The 18,374-nt window shown below is 38.1% G+C and overlaps 1 protein-coding gene across 2 annotated transcripts in view; it reads left to right on the forward strand.

Moving 5' to 3' along the window:
• The window catches only part of GOSR1 (golgi SNAP receptor complex member 1), a 34,430-nt gene extending 16,513 nt beyond the window's left edge, over positions 1-17,917 (forward strand). For both annotated transcript variants that reach the window (XM_072882078.1, XM_072882079.1), the window contains exons 7-9: positions 3,359-3,388; positions 12,326-12,408; positions 13,708-17,917. In XM_072882078.1, the coding sequence (XP_072738179.1) occupies positions 3,359-3,388; positions 12,326-12,408; positions 13,708-13,832 (238 nt within the window). In that variant the 3' untranslated portion in view covers positions 13,833-17,917. The remainder of the gene's footprint in view (positions 1-3,358; positions 3,389-12,325; positions 12,409-13,707) is intronic.
• The last annotated feature ends 457 nt before the right edge of the window (positions 17,918-18,374 follow it).

Genomic DNA, 18,374 nt, shown 5'->3' on the forward strand with positions numbered 1-18,374 from the left:
CTTTCAATGTTATTTTTTATTCTGTCAAACAGTTGAAATTAACATTATTCATAATTGTGAGAACAACTTCTATTTGTGTAAACCACGTTGTTAATAGTCTGAGATCTGCAAACTTCCCTTGGGTATCTGGGCCCCGTGATACTTTGTGTTCCTAATCTTCCTTAAATCTGACTTATTCTCTATAGTTATGAACTGTAAAATGATGGAACAACTGCTTGCTTCTGGATATCGCTGTAAGTGAACGTTACAATCTGTATTTGCAAGAACTTTGAAGGACTTGAAGAGATGCTGTATGAGTGCCTGTTATTGCCTTTAGAAAAGCCTCTAGCATCTTCTTAAACTGAACTCTTGCAGGAAGTACTAAACTTAACAGAACTCTGAGGGATTCTGATGCGCAGATTTTTATCATAAAGTGTTCCTGCTCCCACTGCCTCTACGAAAATTTCTGTGAATGTCATTGCCATTTTGTGCTGGAGTTTGTTCACCTGCTGGAGGCTTGCAAGTAGAGACGGTTTTGGAAATCCTCTCAAGGCTGTTAAAGATGATGCTCCTTGGGGTGGGAAGAACATACTGGAAGTTGTGTTTAGTAAATCTGTATGCTTCCCAGCTATTTATTTAAGACTGTAAGAGTTAGTTCAGTCTGCCCTTACCTGTATATCAGTCATTCTGAAAAAAATTCATGTGCATCTCATCCTTTTAAATAGTTGGGACAACCTCCCCGTAAGTTGAGAAACATTGATCTTGTGACTTCAGATGCCTGTTAAATGCCTTGTGTTGGCATTTGCGTCTAATGACCATGTTTGTTGGTACTGAGAACTCTTTATTACTGGGTTTATACATTTTTATTAACTTCTGCCTGTCATCATTTTACAGGTAGCTACGTTTCCAGGGTTTATTTTTATGTGTGTGTATACATACATACATATATAAAAAATAATGCAGTATAATATAATTGAATCTGGAGATTTTAAATACTTTTTGTGTTTACATCTCTGATTAAGTAATAAAACTGCCTAACTACAGCTTTCTCTAACATAAAAAGCAGTTAGTGTCTGCTGCAAATGGGCAAGCCTAATTTTTTGTGCTCTGAAAACCTTGGAGAACATCCTAGTTCACTTAAGGTCTCCGAATATGTTCAACTTCCTTGTCGTCTTCAGTTCATCAACATGAAAATACTATAATTTCATCAGTTAAATGGACAAAGAGCTGGTAATGCTAGTGCTGATTTTTCCAGAGTAGGGTTTTTTTTAATAGGACTGTTCTAGCAATGTTTTGTTCCACAGAATTTTTATAAGTCTGACTTACTTCCAGCTAGGCACCTGATATCTTTTTGTTGTTAATAACTTAAAAACAAAAAACTTTTTAAAAACGGTGCATTCTTGTGCACCATTCTTGCTTTTCAGACTGTTTTCTGATGTTTTTGCAGTTTATTCTTATTATGCACTGCCCACATAATAAACTTGTCTGTTAGAGACTACCTATGTATGACAGGCATATTCACAGTTGGATTTTGTATCTTTGAGGATCAGCGATTACAGAAATCTTTAATGCATCGCTTTTCTCTTCTGCTTGCCTTAGGGACTTTATCAGATGCTGTGAGACTTGAGACTGCTTACACCACTTTGTGTACATAACTACAGTGGTTTACTTCTCTGTGCAGTGGTAATAAATACCACACAGTGAATGCAAATGCTTTTATTTGATTAAACCGATGTACTTGCAATTGATGCGAATCTTTGGAGTGTGGCTTTGTTTTGGGAGCAAAAAGAAGTGTTCCAGTTCCAGTGTTTTCAGTGTTTGCTGCCCTAGTTGAGTCCCTCTCAACTTAAAATCAGGCAAAATATTTTTAGTGCTCTGTGTGCCGTCTCCATATTTCAAGCCATGGACTAGACTGAAATAGCAACCTTGATGTTTTCACTCCTCTTCACAGACAAATAAGGACATTCTGTTAGCATCTCCCCCCGCCCCGAGCAGTTTACACACGCGCGCGCACGCTGCACAACGTGCTCCTTCACCATGCCTCCAGCTGGAGGTGTGGGGGGATCTCCAGAATTTCTGTGGGTAGAAGAAAAGTTCCAAATCGGGCAGCTCCGGCTGAGTCAGAGGCAGAACTGTGCTGTGCCGGAGGCTGTTGATACCTTCCCTTCCTGAGGTGGCAAAATACTTGGAACAAGGAGGATGGAAGATGAAGACGGTCATGCCCTTTCAGTGTCTTCTAATCCTTTTAGTTTGGCAGCAATAAATTCTGCTTTAATACTGGAAGCAATATCCAGTACAACATAAAACTTCTTTCTGTCAGATTGATTTCTTAAACTGCAAACTCACATTTTTTTCAGTTATTCTACAAGAGTTTGCGTAGATCTATGGGGTAAATGGAGCAATTGTAGGATGCATCACTGTTTCTGCAATGTGGGAAGCGGGGATGCAGTCACCTATTCTATGTCAGTGTTACATTTGAGATATTGATTGCTATAACAAGATATGTTTTTCTGGGATTTCATAATTGACTGTATAACAGTGATTTAAAAACCTGCCTATAACGAGTTGAGTACAGAAAAAGAGAAATTGCTCAAGTCTTCTGAGGATCTTGTTCGTCATCTTAATCTCACACATCCGCTTTTAAATGAAATGTTCTCTCTGTGGTGCTGTATTTTAGGCGGTCCTTTTCCCAGCGATGCTACATAGAAACTCAATTAATGTGTAGCAGCGAGGGGGAAGGGGCATGTGTTATCAAGGTCTTTCTCTTACAGATGGCATGTATTCTGTTCCCCATAAGCATCACTTAATTCTCATCCAACTGGTATTACTACAGAAGGAGCTTGCCTCACTAACCACCATAAGACAGTGTTTGGTAAACTAGCTCTGAAGCAGTGTCTCGAGATGTTATTACCTGGAACCAAGCCTCAGCTTTTATTTTTAATTGCTTTTTTTGAGGGGGTGGGCAGGAATGACCAGGTTTAAAGAGAAAAAAAAATCGGTACTTCCCTCTCCAATACTCCTTTCCAAACTGTCCTGGGCTCCTGGTACACATCAGGCTCAGTTAACATTAATTAGCCTTGAATCATGGAGCCCATTCCCCTTTTTCTGTCTTCTCAGTGTTTTATGTGTTCCGAGCATCTTCTCTTGCAGACAGTTAGGAAATGCTGCTCTGGAGAACACTACGTGCATCTTCTCCAAAGGCTCTCATGTATACCAAATCTATGTAGTAGCAAAAAATGACAACATCCTGAAATAAGACATTCTAAGGGCAAATTTGTTGAGGGTTATATTATGGAGATCTTTGATTTAATGATCTAAAATAATAACTTAGTTCTTGTTCCTTTTTTAACTTTGTTTTTTTTTTTCTTTTGGCTTTCAGCTCAGATCGACTGATAGAAGAAACAATAAGGTAGGAATGAACTTACTAATTTTCATTATTTTCTGTACAGTCAGTGTTTACATTGAATTGTGTCCAAAGATATCAGTCATTTTGTTTATACAATAACTGCATTGTTTACAACTCATAGGCAGTATTACAATGAAATGGTGGTGTGTTTTGGTGGGGTTTTTTTTTTCCCTATTCAATATTGACATAATGGTGTTGCTTAAATATTTTATTCATCCTAGTTTAGAAAATTCAGGTTTCTGTTCAAAGGTGAATAGCCCCTACAGAAACAAAGGGAATGATAGAGCAGAGTGAATCTCAGGTTGAGCTGTTGAGGGCTATTCCAGTAGTCAAGCTGTTTCTTCTCATAGTGACACTCCTTCTACCACATGATTTTCTGTAATCCTTCAATGTATTCAGCACCCTAGTATGCAGCTGATACAGGTAAGGGCTTTTACCACAAGGGCTTGAGAGGTTATTGCTGTTGTATAATTATTTATCTTTTGGTTTTTTACGTGGTTCGAATACTTGAGTGACACCTTCTGTAACTGATCTAGAAATTTTAGAAATGTAGCATCATAAATTACTTTTATCATCTGTGCCCTTCCCAATCTTCCATTGAACTCTGGGATTTTGCAAACCAATAATTCAGAGTGCCTGACTTAATGGTTTTAAATTTTAAATTATTGCTTTAAAAAAAAAAAAGAAAGCAAGCAAGATATACTTTCAGATAATGCATGTACTGGCATAAGTGATCAAGAAGAGTAATTAGAGGTGCAGCAAGGTTCTATGTCCATTAAGGGCTGGCTAGCTTAAGTACGTACAGTGGGCTCAGTATAATTAACGTGGTGGAAGAATGTGTTAAACCACATGAATGCGCATGATGAACCAAAAGTGGTCAGTATTATAATGTCTGAAAATGTGGATACAGTCTTACCGCAGCCTCATAAAGATATTTGCCAAACTTAGCACAGTTACTGTGAATGTTTGTTTTACTTTGGGTTCTAGTCCTCTCCTGATTAAAAATCCTCTCCTTTATTGCTTGTAGCTCTACTTTTCTGTCTTGTAAAAATGCTCAACATTTGTTGAATCTCTTATGTGCTGCCACTCCAGTAACTAGAGCATTAAACAGCATATGGTGATTTATGAAGCTTAATATCCTGCAAAGTGACTCCTATTTTATCATTTGAGCTCTTCGCCTGGCCTCTTGATTAAGTGTCGTCAGAAAAGCTGAGAGTCTATGTGATAAGTGAACCTCCATGTCGATTTACCTGTGCAAGGGAACGTAGCCATGGCAAGCTGGAGCTTGGAACAGGGCAGCTGCTTGAGTGTTCACCCAGGTTCCTCCATCGGTTTTGAGCCTACCCAGAAGCTCCATGCTGTCATCAGTAGGTGTCCTGGCTGGTTTAAAACTGCTTTGAGTTTCATTTGCATGAGCTGCAGTCCTGCGGTTGACTACAAATCGGCTGTCTCCACAGTGACAGCTTCTCACGAATAATCCCTACCGCACGGCTTGGTTCAGAGCTCCTTGGTGCTGTTTACTGAAAGCATTCCTTCTCTTAATAAATGAACTTTGATTTTCTTAAGAGGCTGGATTTCAGCACTCCTTGTTGCACCATTTATTATCTGTAGTAAATTAAATTCTTGTTGTAGTTGTTGCCAAAAATGTTCTATATTTCTTTTTGTAGAAAAGAGTTTGTTTTGGTAATGACATTGAGCAGGAAACGTAATTTCATTTATATCGTCTTAATTCAATTCCAACATTGTTGAAACCAGGGTGAATTTTTTGTTTTACTCTTTTTCTTACTATTCCCACTAATTGCAAATGTTCAGGTTTGATATTAGTTGGTGGTAAACCCTGCTGCATTTTAAGTGAATTTACCAGATATAAATTTACCCAACTTCTGATTATCAATTGCTTTATCTGTTGCAAACCAAGTAAAAGGGGGAATTGTGCAGGGGAAGCTGTTTGACTGCAGATTCCTTAAGTGAAGTGAGATGTAATTAGCTTATTCTGGCTACTAATACTGCTCTGTCTTCAAGGTTTACATCTGCTGTAGTTCATTACTCATTATTTGGGTGTAATTCAGGAAGTTAAGGCATCACTTTTTATTTTTTTTAGGGGTTGTTATTAAGCAGTGATTCTAAACTGGAAAGCATTTTTCTGTGCGTGCAGAGGCTTTTGTTGACAAGCTGCATACCGGTGACCCCATTGCCAGCGGCTCAGTCAGCACTAATTGTGAAACCCTTGCTCTAACTTTTGTAGAGAAGAGAAGCGAAAGAAGTGCAGAGCCTGACTCTTCCTGTGTACAGTTCCTCCACGGCAGCAAACATACGTGCAAGAGAATATACAGGCACCTAAGCTGAAATGATTCAGTAACTAAAGCGATGAGTAGGGCTGTCATTCCAGATGTTTTGTTAGCACGAAACTTTTAATCAATTTTTAAATTAATTACGTGACATGGGTTCTTACTGCAGCATATTTCTTTCCAGAAACGAGTGGGATGTGATACTTTGTACTGCAGTTCTTTTGGAACAGTGTTCACTTCTCTTGGCCAGATTTAAATATAAGCATAGATTTTGCTTAATATGTTTGGTGTTTTCAGGTTTTCATTTTCAAACATTATCACTTCTCCAAAATAGCAAACGATTTATTTCTTGTTTTCCAACAACTTATATTTTTAGGATGGCTCAGTTTGAATTTTTTTTATAGTTTTGCATGTACAGTGTGATAAGTTCTTGGGATATTATTGTAAGACTGTTTCTGAGGCCTGATTCAGGCTGATTTGTCAGTGTTTGTATATTAACAGATTGGACAACTACACCTCCACTCTGAAGCCAGACCGAAGCCATAGATTTAATTTAAAAAAAAATAATCTCCTTATATATTTGGGGTATTTCTTTAGGTAATAATTAGAATTTAATAAAAGAGAAAAATTCACTTGCATTGAATCTTGACTTTACAGAATGGAAAGGCATGAATTAAATTTTGGGTCTTAGCTCTTTTCAAAAGAGCCTTGCCAGAGTGTCTAGGCAAAATCACTTGCATTTCTGGGGAAATGTTCCTTTTGTTTTCATCTTAGGCTTCATCAGAAGACACAATAATCTTTAAAGTAATTTGAAAGATTGTGCGTGTGTGCACGTATGCATATATATACACACACGTGTGTATATTTATAGATATGAATATATACGTACGTGTATATATATGCAAAGAATAAGTGACATAATCAGAATTTTTACCAATTTAAAACTAGAGCTTGCATTTCTATGCAGAGTCACAGAGGCCATTCCCTTAATCATAGATGTTGTCATGAATTTAAATGTGCAAGTATGATTCATGGAGTACAAAATGAAGCAGAAGTTCCAGTAATTCATAAATTATTTGATATTTTTTAAAACATGTCTTGTTCCTTTAAAGCTTTGTTTCAGTTCTCAATCAATGTAGATTTGACTGAGCTGTCTCAAGGGATGAAGCAAGGAGTTGACTTTTTGATACATTTCACTTGATAATACGCTGTATGTATATGGCTGCTATGTGGAGTGAAACTACCCGACAGCTTAAACAGTTGTCTAGGTAAAAACACTTTGCTTCCAAGTCAAGCAGCATTAAAAGTGTATCTCTGCATGTTAGACTAGTTTGACTGTGATAGTGGCTGGAAACATTTATTACTCTGTACTCTTTCATGCCAGCGAAAACTACAAACTCTGTACAAATATCAACTGTTTTACTTTTGAAGAGAAAATTGGTTGCTTGCATACCCACAGCACTAGTGAACGTTCAAGGACAAACTCGAAATGTAAGTGAAATTTTGAGGAAATATGGCTGCAAGCACAGGAATTTGAGATACTCCTGCTGATTTGTAGAAGAGATGGGTGGGCTCTTTGTGGCTGTGACCTCGGGCTTACCTAGAAGAGATTTCTGCAGTAGTGCAGCAGTCTTTAATGTTGTACTTCAGCAGTGCTTTAATATTAAATATAGAGAGCAGAATGCCATCTGGTTTTAGAAACTTGGTTTACACCCAGCTGTAGTAGTTCAAGCCAGTGCAGCACCGAGAATAGTTCATGCTAGTTTCCAAAGGAAACATTAAAAATCAGGGTCATCTTGATTCCAGTAAGAAGCATTTAATCTTTTATCATAAATGTTGTGTAGAAGTTTCAAAGCATAAGAAAAAAGTATTCTTGATCTGGGGAGATTACGGTGTCGAGTAACTAAATGGGGCCAATATTGTGAATGGGAAGAATATGATTAATTTTTAAAAAAATGCATTTGTCAGTGGAGAAATGGCAACAGTATGTCAGTGAGCATATGTTAGGGATGGGAACGAAACCAAAACTGTCTAATGAAGGACATGAGGAAGCTGCGGTACTTAAGGCTGTACAAGACCGATCAGTGGACTAGTCCCCAGGAGCTGTGTGTTTTCTGGTAGTGCTTAAATTTAGTCTCATTTACAGATATAAAGGCTTAGGTAAACCAGCTCATGTTTTGAGTGATCAAATTATACATGAAGAACAGTGCTTTTTACTTGAATTTTGACTTGTTAATGGTAGCTAGGGTCCAGTTAAACTCTTGTTCATGGATATCCCAATTACATTTCATTACTAGACCATATCATATTAAAAATGGTAAGCACTACAATTATTTTTTTCTTCAGAGCTCTTCAGTAAAACCTAGCCTATTGAGCTAAATTTTTCAAAATACTGGGTAAAAGAAATGAAGAAGGTTCTGATCTTGTAATACGTAAACTTAAACAGTTACATCCTGCTTTTTTTATATGAAATGGACAGATTCACTCCTCAGATGTTAAAGCAGGAACCTTGTGTTCCGTGATAATCTGTAATAATTATTTCCAAAGGCATTTTGGAAATGTCTCAGGAACACTTTATATCCTGGCAGTCATCTCGTATTTTCACTTCTGTAAATTAATGGATGCCTTAATGAGTCATTGGATGCATCTTATGAAAACATGTGGCTTAATTCAGGAGTGCTTTGAGAAATGCTGTATTAAAACTTCATCTGGACAAGTATCAAGTCAGTGTGGGGGTGTAAGATAAGCTGTAGGTTACTGAGCAAGCTTTCCTGTTGTCGTGGTGTGGTTTAACCCCAGCAGGCAACTAAGCCCCACCCAGCCGCTCGCTCACTCCCCCCCCCCACCCCCCCCAGTGGGATGGGGGAGAGAATCGGAAAAGTGAAAACTCGTGGGTTGAGATAAAGACGGTTTAATAGGTAAAGCAAAAGCTGCTCACGCAAGCAAAGCAAAACAAGGAATTTATTAACTCCTTCCCATCGGCAGGCAGGTGTTCAGCCATCTCCAGGAAAGCAGGGCTCCATCACGCGTAACGGTGACTTGGGAAGACAAATGCCATCACTCCGAATGTCCCCCCCTTCCTTCTTCGTCTTTTGGTAGCTGCTTTTTCTGTATTGATATACAGGTGTTTATTCTCTGTTCAGATTTTTTGTTAACACCTTGTCTTAGATGCTTTTCTTTGTATACTCATGCACTGTTGGGGTAGGCAATCGTGATTCTTTTTCTTCTTCTCCTCCAATCTCATTTTCACTTTCTTTTCTTGTAATTTTGGTCCTGAAAAGAAATTCCCCTGTAATCCAATAAATCAGTTGCATTTGTGGGTTAGATGAGTTAGTGTATCCACAGGAACAAGCACACACAATGTGCTGAGTGGCAGTACTACACAGTCTAAGAGGAGAAGCTTTGTAGACTTTCTTCTGTTCTTTTTGCAGAAACAAAGAGCACTGGTTAATGGATTCTGGCAGCCCCTTTATAAACATCAAGGAGGCAACTGCAAGCCCTGTTGCTTCCAGTTAACCATGAGTTTCATTTTCACTTTGTGCTGATTTGGTACTTCAAAAGTATAAAAGAAAAAAATGCTAAATAACTGGCTGCAAATAAAAAATGCTGGAAGGTTTTTCTTAGTTCTGCCCTGAAACTTCCTTTTTTTTTTTTTTTTTTTAAATCTAATACTTCAAAACTTAGTATTAAAATGTTAAATCTGTTCTTATGGAGCTGCTGATTGAAAATGTCCGGGGTTTGCCTACATGTTATCAAACTGTTTATATTCTCTTTATGACTGATAAACTCCCAATTTCCTAATGTATGTCCAAGTTTACAGAATACTAATATAACCTTAAAATATTATATTGATCTGCCCTGTCAATGCATGTTGTTCTATTTAAAAGAATTTGCTGTACAGAGCTTTTGGAAGAGTCCTTTCTGTGACCTGAAAGCTATGAGAACCATAGGCTGGCCCTTCTGTCACTTATGTCTCTCATATGTCTGTGTGATGAACTTGTCTTTCTTTCTCAGGTATTCTGCTACTGCTAAAAACAAAATCATACCACTTACAACACTTGGGCTTTGGCTTGGTGAGCTCTTAGTTTTTATGGGCAAAACCAGAGTTGGAAAAGACAGCCTCCACCTGAAGAGGTGGTAGTGGATATTTTTCCCTTTTTTTTTTCTTTCTTTTTTTTTTCTTAAAGTTTGCCTGGCACATTATAGGAAGGCTGAAGATACGGCGTCACAGGCGACTTGAGATGGAATAGACAGATACAATGGAAGGGAGCCCAGAGGAACTCACTGCTCCAGAAATACTTTAGGGATCATTGATCCAGGCTGTTTTCTTCTTTAAGATGTTTGTGAACTGTGATACTGACCTTTCGTTGTAAGCCTTGAAGGACAATTGTTAGGCTTGGCTCTGCTGGTTTTTGCCAGCTGTTCTTGTGATACTGGCTGTAGTGTCCTAGTAGGGAAGCCAGTGGTACATCAGATGATCCAGAGCTGCTCATTCCAAATATTTTGTTCAGAGAGAAACTTGAAATTAAATGGTCTTTGTTATAAAAATGTCAGGAACGCCAGTTCTATAAGTGTATAAATATAATGTGTGTGTGACTTTTCCTACCAGATTTACCTGGAAAGATACACTAAGGTGGATAAAGGTCTTTTCTTTTTTATCACCTTCCAGTACTGAAGTGCCAGGTCAACAACCTAAGTACTGTAGTACCAATATCTGGACAAATGATGTTTCAACATTTTAACTGTTACAGAAAGATAAGCCCAAAGCCCTGAAACCCAGGTGAATTCAGTACAAACAGTGCTTGAGAACCAGATGTATTGAGCAAGTGCATTTGGAGAGTTCAGCAGTAAATATTAAGGCTTTATGTAAAATGCAATGTCCAGTTCATATTGCAGAACTTGAGAATAATGTTAGGCCCGCACTGTGTGTTTTGGTGCTTTGTACCTGCCCCTCCTTAGAAATAATGCTCACGTTAGCTGTGATTTTTATATTGTGTTTGTATACAGACACTGAGTGTGAGAAAGTATAAAATGCTCTTGAAAATGTGGACATCTGTATTGGGTAAAAGAAGCATTTTACATTTTCCTATCTGTTTGTTCTCCTCTGAAATTACGGCTTTAGTTCCCTTTTCTCATATTTATATCTGTTGTACTGTATTGTTCCACTTTTATTCTTCCGGAACACTTCCCCTCCTATTCCTCCCCTTCCAGAACACTATTTAAGGCTCACAGACTTGTTCAAGAATTTAGTCATTGTTATTCATGTAGATATAGTCAACAGCAATATAGGTGTCATTTTCTGAGTTATTATCCAGCCATGTTGTATTTATGTCCTACTTTGTTTATTTTTGAAATGCGTGCCAGCCAAGGGGAGCAGTATTTGTCATACTGTTCCTTCTTAAGCACCGTATCTCCAGAGCCTAAACTTTTATATACTGTTTCTCTAGACGTAAATGAGTCTGTGCAGTTTGTCTTGACAAAGCTATTGCATTTGAAGTAGCTACGTGAAATACCACCTGCAGCTAAAAGTAGTAGCCTAGCCTTTTATTTTCCATCCTACAATTCTGTGTTTTACAAGCTGAAGAGAAACTTAAGGTAGAGAAAAATTTTTGTCAGCTGAGTAGTTCTTTAAAATCCTCATTTAAATATCTTATTTTTAAGAGCACAGTTGCTTTTTTCCGACTTCCAGAATGTATTAAATTTGAAATGGGAAATTCTGTTTTATATTCACCTGTATTGTGTCCTTATATTTGGATAAAGTCCACACAGCTGGACCATGTAGCAGTAAAGAAACAGAGTATGAAAACTTATATATCCATTAATAAAAAGCTCCGAAGCTCAAAAATTTATTTTATCTGTGCTGTGATGGAAGCATCATTTGATATGATTTCATTATACACCAGCTCCCTCACCTCCAGCTTATGGAAAACAGTCAGGTGGGGCTTGCTGGGAAGAGATGTTAATGCAGGAGAATCCAAGCTTTGCCCACTTATCAGGAGTCAGAGGACAGTGTTAATCCTGAGTCAAAGTAGGTCTCAACTCTTTGTTGTGTTTAAATGTCTTCAAAGACCTGGTGACTGTATGTCCCAGCTTGATTGTCCAGAAACCTTCTGTGTAAAGCTCTGTGAGCTGTGTCGCGTCTCAAACAGCACTTCCATCTCCTCTCAACCAGCACGTTCACTTTGCAAATTGATTTTTAATTGTGAGTCAGCTCTTACTTGCTTAATGCTTCTGCAGCCGTCATATTCTGATGGCAGACAAGGAATTTCATATGCTCTCTAGAGTGAAAGTAAGTATGGGGCTTCTGTGATTAAACAAACCTCTAAATTTAAAACTTATGCCAGAAGAGTACCTTTAGGTTTGCTTGTAATGTAGTACCAATTTTTGTTGGGGCTGGGGGAGATATGCCAAAACCATGCCTACTTCAAGAAATCACAGTGTTTTCAATTGTTAATGGCTTATATAGAAAGAAGAATCCTTGAAGTGTAAAGGATAGAGATTAATGGAAAAAATGTGGTTTCATTCATATTCCTTCACCTCATTCATTGTTCTCTAAAGAAGCGTTGCCTGCTTGCTTTCCTCTTGTTTTAGCGGTAGATTATTCTGAGCACCAACAACTTGATCCACTCTTTTTTTTTTTTTCTTTTTCCAGCATTGCCATGGCAACTAAAGAAAATATGACTTCGCAGAGAGGGATGTTGAAGTCAATACAAAGCAAGATGAATACCTTGGCTAGTATCCTTTCCTAAAAATTCGTGTTGCTAGTGCATAAGAAGAGCTATAGTACAGTTTTTCACACTGTCATTTGGGCATCAGAATGCTTTGCAATGTCAATGGCTGTATAACCTGTAGTGGTATTGTCATTAGTGACAAACAGACCATTTTTTAACCAGTCTCACTTGATAATCTGACTGAAGCATCCTAATGATGAATGTGGTGAATAAGTTGGTTTTACTCGAATTTGAATACTGCATATAAATCAATGTAGCTTAATTTTCAGGTAGAGGTCTGCAACTGCATTTTATGGCCTTCCCTGCTATATGTTTTCATAAAAATATAATTTCATTTTACTTACTGCTTTTTGCTTTCGAGACTGTCCAGAGCTGAAGCCTTGCTGCTTGTTGTGGTTTGCAGCTAAGAGTATTCATGACCTGAGTATCCTCTTGTCTGTCACAGTCTCCTAGATGTTAAGATTTGGGTTTGTTGGTTTTCCTCACATTCTGTGCTCATGGCTAAAGAATGTGCTGACCTGTCAAGTCATGCATGTTTGTCGTTTTCCCACTTATTCCTTCCTTTCTGTCACAAGGGCCCAAAGAACAACATTAGTGTCATTTGATTAGATAGATTACATCCTGAAGAGATGTATCTTGGTAACCCATAAATTTCATTACAGTTCTTAGCAACTGGCAAGAACGAAAAAAAAATTCAATAAGCTTTGGCCTTAAAAGATTCTTGGTTCCAAAGACATGAAGCTCTGAAACTTATTATCTTGTTGGCAATTGTATTTTGTACATTAAAAGATAGATTTACATCTTTATGATTTTACAGTAAGAGGAGTTCTTCCTTATGTGCTATACTTGAACAGTGCATAGTCATGCAATGTGCATGATTTTCTCAGTCAAGTGCCTTCACCGGTAACAGAATTCCATTAAATAAATTCCACAGGTGTTTTATATAACTGCCCCATTTATTTTTTTTATTCTCATTTAAATACAATTATTAAAAGTAACTAAGCCTCACATATTGGAGATTAAAGTATATCAAACATTGTAATTTAGGTGATCAGGTGATGAATTCTGTGTGAATGTGAACTCTAAGCTGTTCTGTTGTCTCTTTTCTCTCATTGCCTGTTATTAGTGAAGTACAGTTGTAATCCTGCTAACTATCCATCAGGTGTTTTTTACTGCATCTGCTTTTTCCAGCTTGGGAGTAGTTCTGCATTTCTTGCAGTATGGGGATTTCCACATACAGAATTTGGGGCTCGTTAGTGAAGATACTGTTTGCTGATATGACCTTGACTCAGACTCCTTAAAGATCGATTCCCAGCAGTGAACAGCCTGATTCAAAGGATCAACCTTCGGAAACGACGAGATTCTCTCATCTTGGGTGGCATTATTGGCATCTGTACCATCTTACTGCTTCTATATGCTTTTCATTGATGGATGTTCCCCCATGGACTCTGCTAAACTCATCACCACCATCCCTCCCCCCAGTCAAGGAAAAGTGAGTGGGGGAAGCGACAGACTTCAGACAGCCTGCTCGTTATGGCTGGGAGTATCAGCATGATGTTTAGAGCTTATGATGGTAGACTGCGACACTGGTTTTGGGTTGAAGCTGCAGTGTTTCTCCTTCCCTGCCATACACCTTCCTTTGGTTAAATTTTGTGGGATTTCTTTGTCTTTAATTCCCTTTCTCACTGCAAGGTAAGTAAATATGGGATGCTTACCAGAACTGGTAGAACTGTTTCTGTGCTCAGCAGTGCTGGGGAGGTCTGTTGTTGGCTGGTAGGTGGAAAAAGATTGTAACGCTTGCCTTGGGTGGAAACTCGGCAGGAAGCGTGTTTCCCCTGTAGGCCAAGCACAGTACTGAACACTTTTGCCCTGTGAGAAGAATATTGCAGCTTTAAGCCATCAGGTTGCTTTACTACTAAGTACATGTTCTGTAATTTTTTTTAACTCATGGTTGAGATACTAGTTATTTCTGCATAATTTGTGCTGTGAAAACCGTGCTTCACACAAATTCCTTAAAGTGAAAAAAGAAGAAAAAAAAAAAGGGTTGTTCAGTTCACTTTTTGCACAGAATATTAATAAACTACCCTCTGAGGAATATTTGTAAGGTTTCTTGTGGCTTTAAAGGGACTGACAAGTCCCCCTTTGTAAAAAGGGAGCACAGTGTCCTAGCAGCTGTTTACTATAGTGTTCAGTCATCTGAAAAGTGACCAAACATGAGTTCACCTAAAAGTAGTCTTTTGGGTGTAAATACTTTGATTTTGGCTGGCATCATAAAGGTCTTTATAAAGACATGATAAGCAGTTTGAAAAGTCTATATTGTAATTTAGATAAAGTTATTCTAATAGCATTAATATTTTTACACTGTAACTAGGATATAATCTAAACTGTCAATTGGAAATGAAAATTATGATGGTTATACCTGAGGCAAATGTATCAGCGTGCAAAATTTTTGGACATAACTCCTCATAGTAAAGAGTTGAATGTATGAATAGCGAAACAAGTATTATTTACCATTATCAGTGTGGGGGGAAATTTTTTTGTCCAGACATGCAACATGAATACTGTTGTATTTGCGTCTCTAAACAAAGCTGACATCAGGAATGGCTTTGATATTGCAGATTCACAAATTACGGATTTTTCTGCTCTTTCAACAGCTCTTTTCCATCTGTCATATTATAACCCAATAAATTCAAACTGAGGCACTGGAATATCTTTCTAAGAATTTGATTAACTAACTCTTTTCACAATCAATTTACAGTGTTCCTAACAGATTTCGTGTATGCCATTACCTACAAATGTCAGATAGTCTCCAGCTTCTCTTCTGGAACAAAGTCTAGCGGGGCAGACGCAATTTTTTACTGCTTTTTATAGTGTCTGTGAAGTACCTGTTGGAGGGAGTAGAGACTTGTGCCTGTGTAGTGTGCAAAACCATACTGTTGCGCCTAAAATGTTTGTTTGGATTTGAAGGCTTATTTGCAGACTAATAACTTTGTGCTAAAAAGTCAACAAAGGCTTCTGATCAGTCATCTTGTCATTGGGGTTAGAAAGCATTTGGAGTTAATACGTGTAAAACTGTGGGGCTTCTATTTTAAATAAAGGGTGATTATTTGGTTGATTTGGGAATGTTCCTGGTTTGAAATGAAGTGTTCATTAAAGGGGTTTATAAAAAACCTTGATGGATAAAGGAGGTTTATTAATGAATCTGTGTGTTGGGAGATCAAACCTCTTCTATCCGATGCTTTTTCTTTGATTCCACCACCACCCTAAGGGACCCTGATCAGCAGTCGTGCTTCTGTTTAGGATTTGTAGGATTTGGTTGCTATATAGTTGGCAATATGGGATCTGCAGTACCGTAAATAAATTCACTTATTTAATCTTATAACCAGTCTTTTTACTGGACTTAATTGATTATTTGGTGCATATATTTAATCTTATTGTGTGAAAAAGCTGCTATGGAAAATATGTAGATTATAATAAATATGTAAACATAATTGATTTTTCATGTTATGAAAATGTTATGGAGGAACTGATATATTTTAGTATAAAATAACAGAAATATGCTGAATTATCTCTGATAAAGCTTTACTGGAAATGGTTTCAGTGTTGGCAACCCCTCCGTGGTTTTTATTTGTGTTGATTTTGAGACAGTTTTGTGTTGAAAAATACATTTAATTAACCTTGTAGTCTCCCTTTCATCATCTTCTTGCAGTCCTCTAGCAATGTGAGCAGGCGTTCTGCATTGCTCTCTGAAGTGGTGTGCTTGCGTATAGCTGAGGGGAAAGACTTGCTAATTCTCCTGAACGTCTCTAGTAACACGGACCTGTAGTTAGGGCAGTGGACTGTAAACTAAAACAGTGGATTGTAGTATTTAATCTCAAACCCCAAAATATAGGTTTGTATGTCTCCTGTTGCTAAATATGTTCTCTACATTTCTCATTCTGTGTGGTTCCTCTTGCTCTAAGGAAAAAACATGTGGTTAAAGAATTCTCATTTCTGCAATTCCTGGCAAAGTTGCAGTTTTGTAACTCAACCAAATAGAATTGTGCTAAGAAAACTATTGCTAAGCCATTGAAACGAAGTGAGATAATCCATAATATTTCTACAGGGCACATTTCCCTCCCACACACACTTTTTAAATTTCTGCTTTATTCTTGCCAGTACACAAGCACCTACTTTAAACCTGTCCAACGACCCCTTAGCTCTGCATTAGAACATAAGGGGTCATACTAATAACTTTTGATGCCACGCTTCACGCGGACGCGAGTATTTTTATCCTTGCTTTTTAGACTCTTTTTTCACATGTTTATCTGATCTTCAAGCGCTGGTTGCTAGAGCAGAGGAATGGCATTCGGGCAACACCCAGTATTGCATCTTCAGTCAATAGTGAGTGTTTGTGTGGCCACAGCCCAGACCGCAGTCGTAACTTATCCCCAGCCCTTCATGGGAACGTGCCTAAGCAAGGATGGAGGCAGGGCTTTGCTATCCTGTACGTCTCTGGGACCAAGCAGTGCGGTGCTTCTGGTAGTAGAGTTTGCCCTTCCAGGGAAGGCACAACCCTTTTTATTAACCAGTATTGATTTCAGGAGGTTTTGGATATCTAAGTGTGGTATAAATTCCTGGTGGATTCATTACACTGGATAATCAACTAGAATTTTTCATTTGTAGTTTTAGAAGTTCTTTCTTTTGGACGGTTTTAGGATTACTGTGGGCAGAAAGAGTCAGTTCCTCGCTGGATGTTGAAAACGAAAGAGCAACAGTAGATTTTAGGTGATGTGAAAGTTTCGGATAAATTGTCGACAGCTTGCTCTCCAGGGCTGCGTCCTCTGAGGAGCTATGTTCCTCAAGCTCCCCCAAAACTGCTACACAGGGAGCAAAGTCTGGTCCACCACTTCTGATTGTGTGACTCATTTAGTCAGGACTATTTTAACTCTCTAAACCTAGCAGCTTGTTTCCCAAGATCACTTGATGCATAACCTTTTCCTATTTTTACTTTTTTTTTTTTCCCCAAAGCTTTCATTTCAAACAGGAAGGAGAGGTAACAGCTGTATCACTTCTGAAGGAGGAAATAATTCCAAAACTCCTTCTAACAGTTTCAGATTATTAAATCCTTCAGAGCAGTGGTTCTGTTGAGCAATACGCCGTACAGGAGACTACAGTGAAAGACATACTGAGACAAAACTGAGCCATATTCTAGGTGAGAGCTGCAAGTCCTCTTGGTGCCCTGTATCTCTCCTGTCGACTGGATATTTGAAACCAGTGTCATGCTTTCAGTTCCAAATACATAAGCGGTTGTTGGTCTGTCTACTACTGAGTGAGGAAAGCAGTTTAAATAAACACTCGACATAAAACAAAACCCTTTCTCACAAAATGTCCCAGTCCAGACCCTTGTAAATGATTTTCTGATTGCACTTTCTGATTTTTTGCTTTTCATATAGCTTCTTGAAACTTATTTTATTGTAACTGTAATTATTTTTGTCACCTATTGTGCATTCTCTGTATGTATGAAAAAAAGCTTTGATATGTAATTTAATAATAAATTAGAATTCTAAGCAAGGTGCTTGGTTCTTTCCCCATGACAATCTTTGCCTGCCTTAACTTCAGGGAAGAGGCAGAGAAGATTCATCTCTCCAGTTTGGGATTGTCACTGAACATACGAATTAGTTTGTTTGCCATTTTTGTACCAAATATTAGATGTGATGGGGCATTTCCTGACCCAAAGCGCTCGGTTTGGCAGGATGTGTTCCTCCTGCCTGCAGGTACATCCGTGTTGGAAGGGTCTGGATATAGCCATGACTTGTTTTCTTGCTGTTCTTTGACAGATGGAACAAGGATGGTTTTCTTTACAGGTAAGCTTTAAAAACTTTTCTATATATCCATAGTATAAAACATTTAATTCCCAAATGCACACCAAAACTGATGTTGACCTGAAGAGCCTTCTCAGCATAAGGTGCCTCCCCTCTTTTTTAATAC

This window comes from Ciconia boyciana, chromosome 17 (genome assembly GCF_034638445.1).
Source record: "Ciconia boyciana chromosome 17, ASM3463844v1, whole genome shotgun sequence".
NCBI lineage: Eukaryota > Metazoa > Chordata > Aves > Ciconiiformes > Ciconiidae > Ciconia > Ciconia boyciana.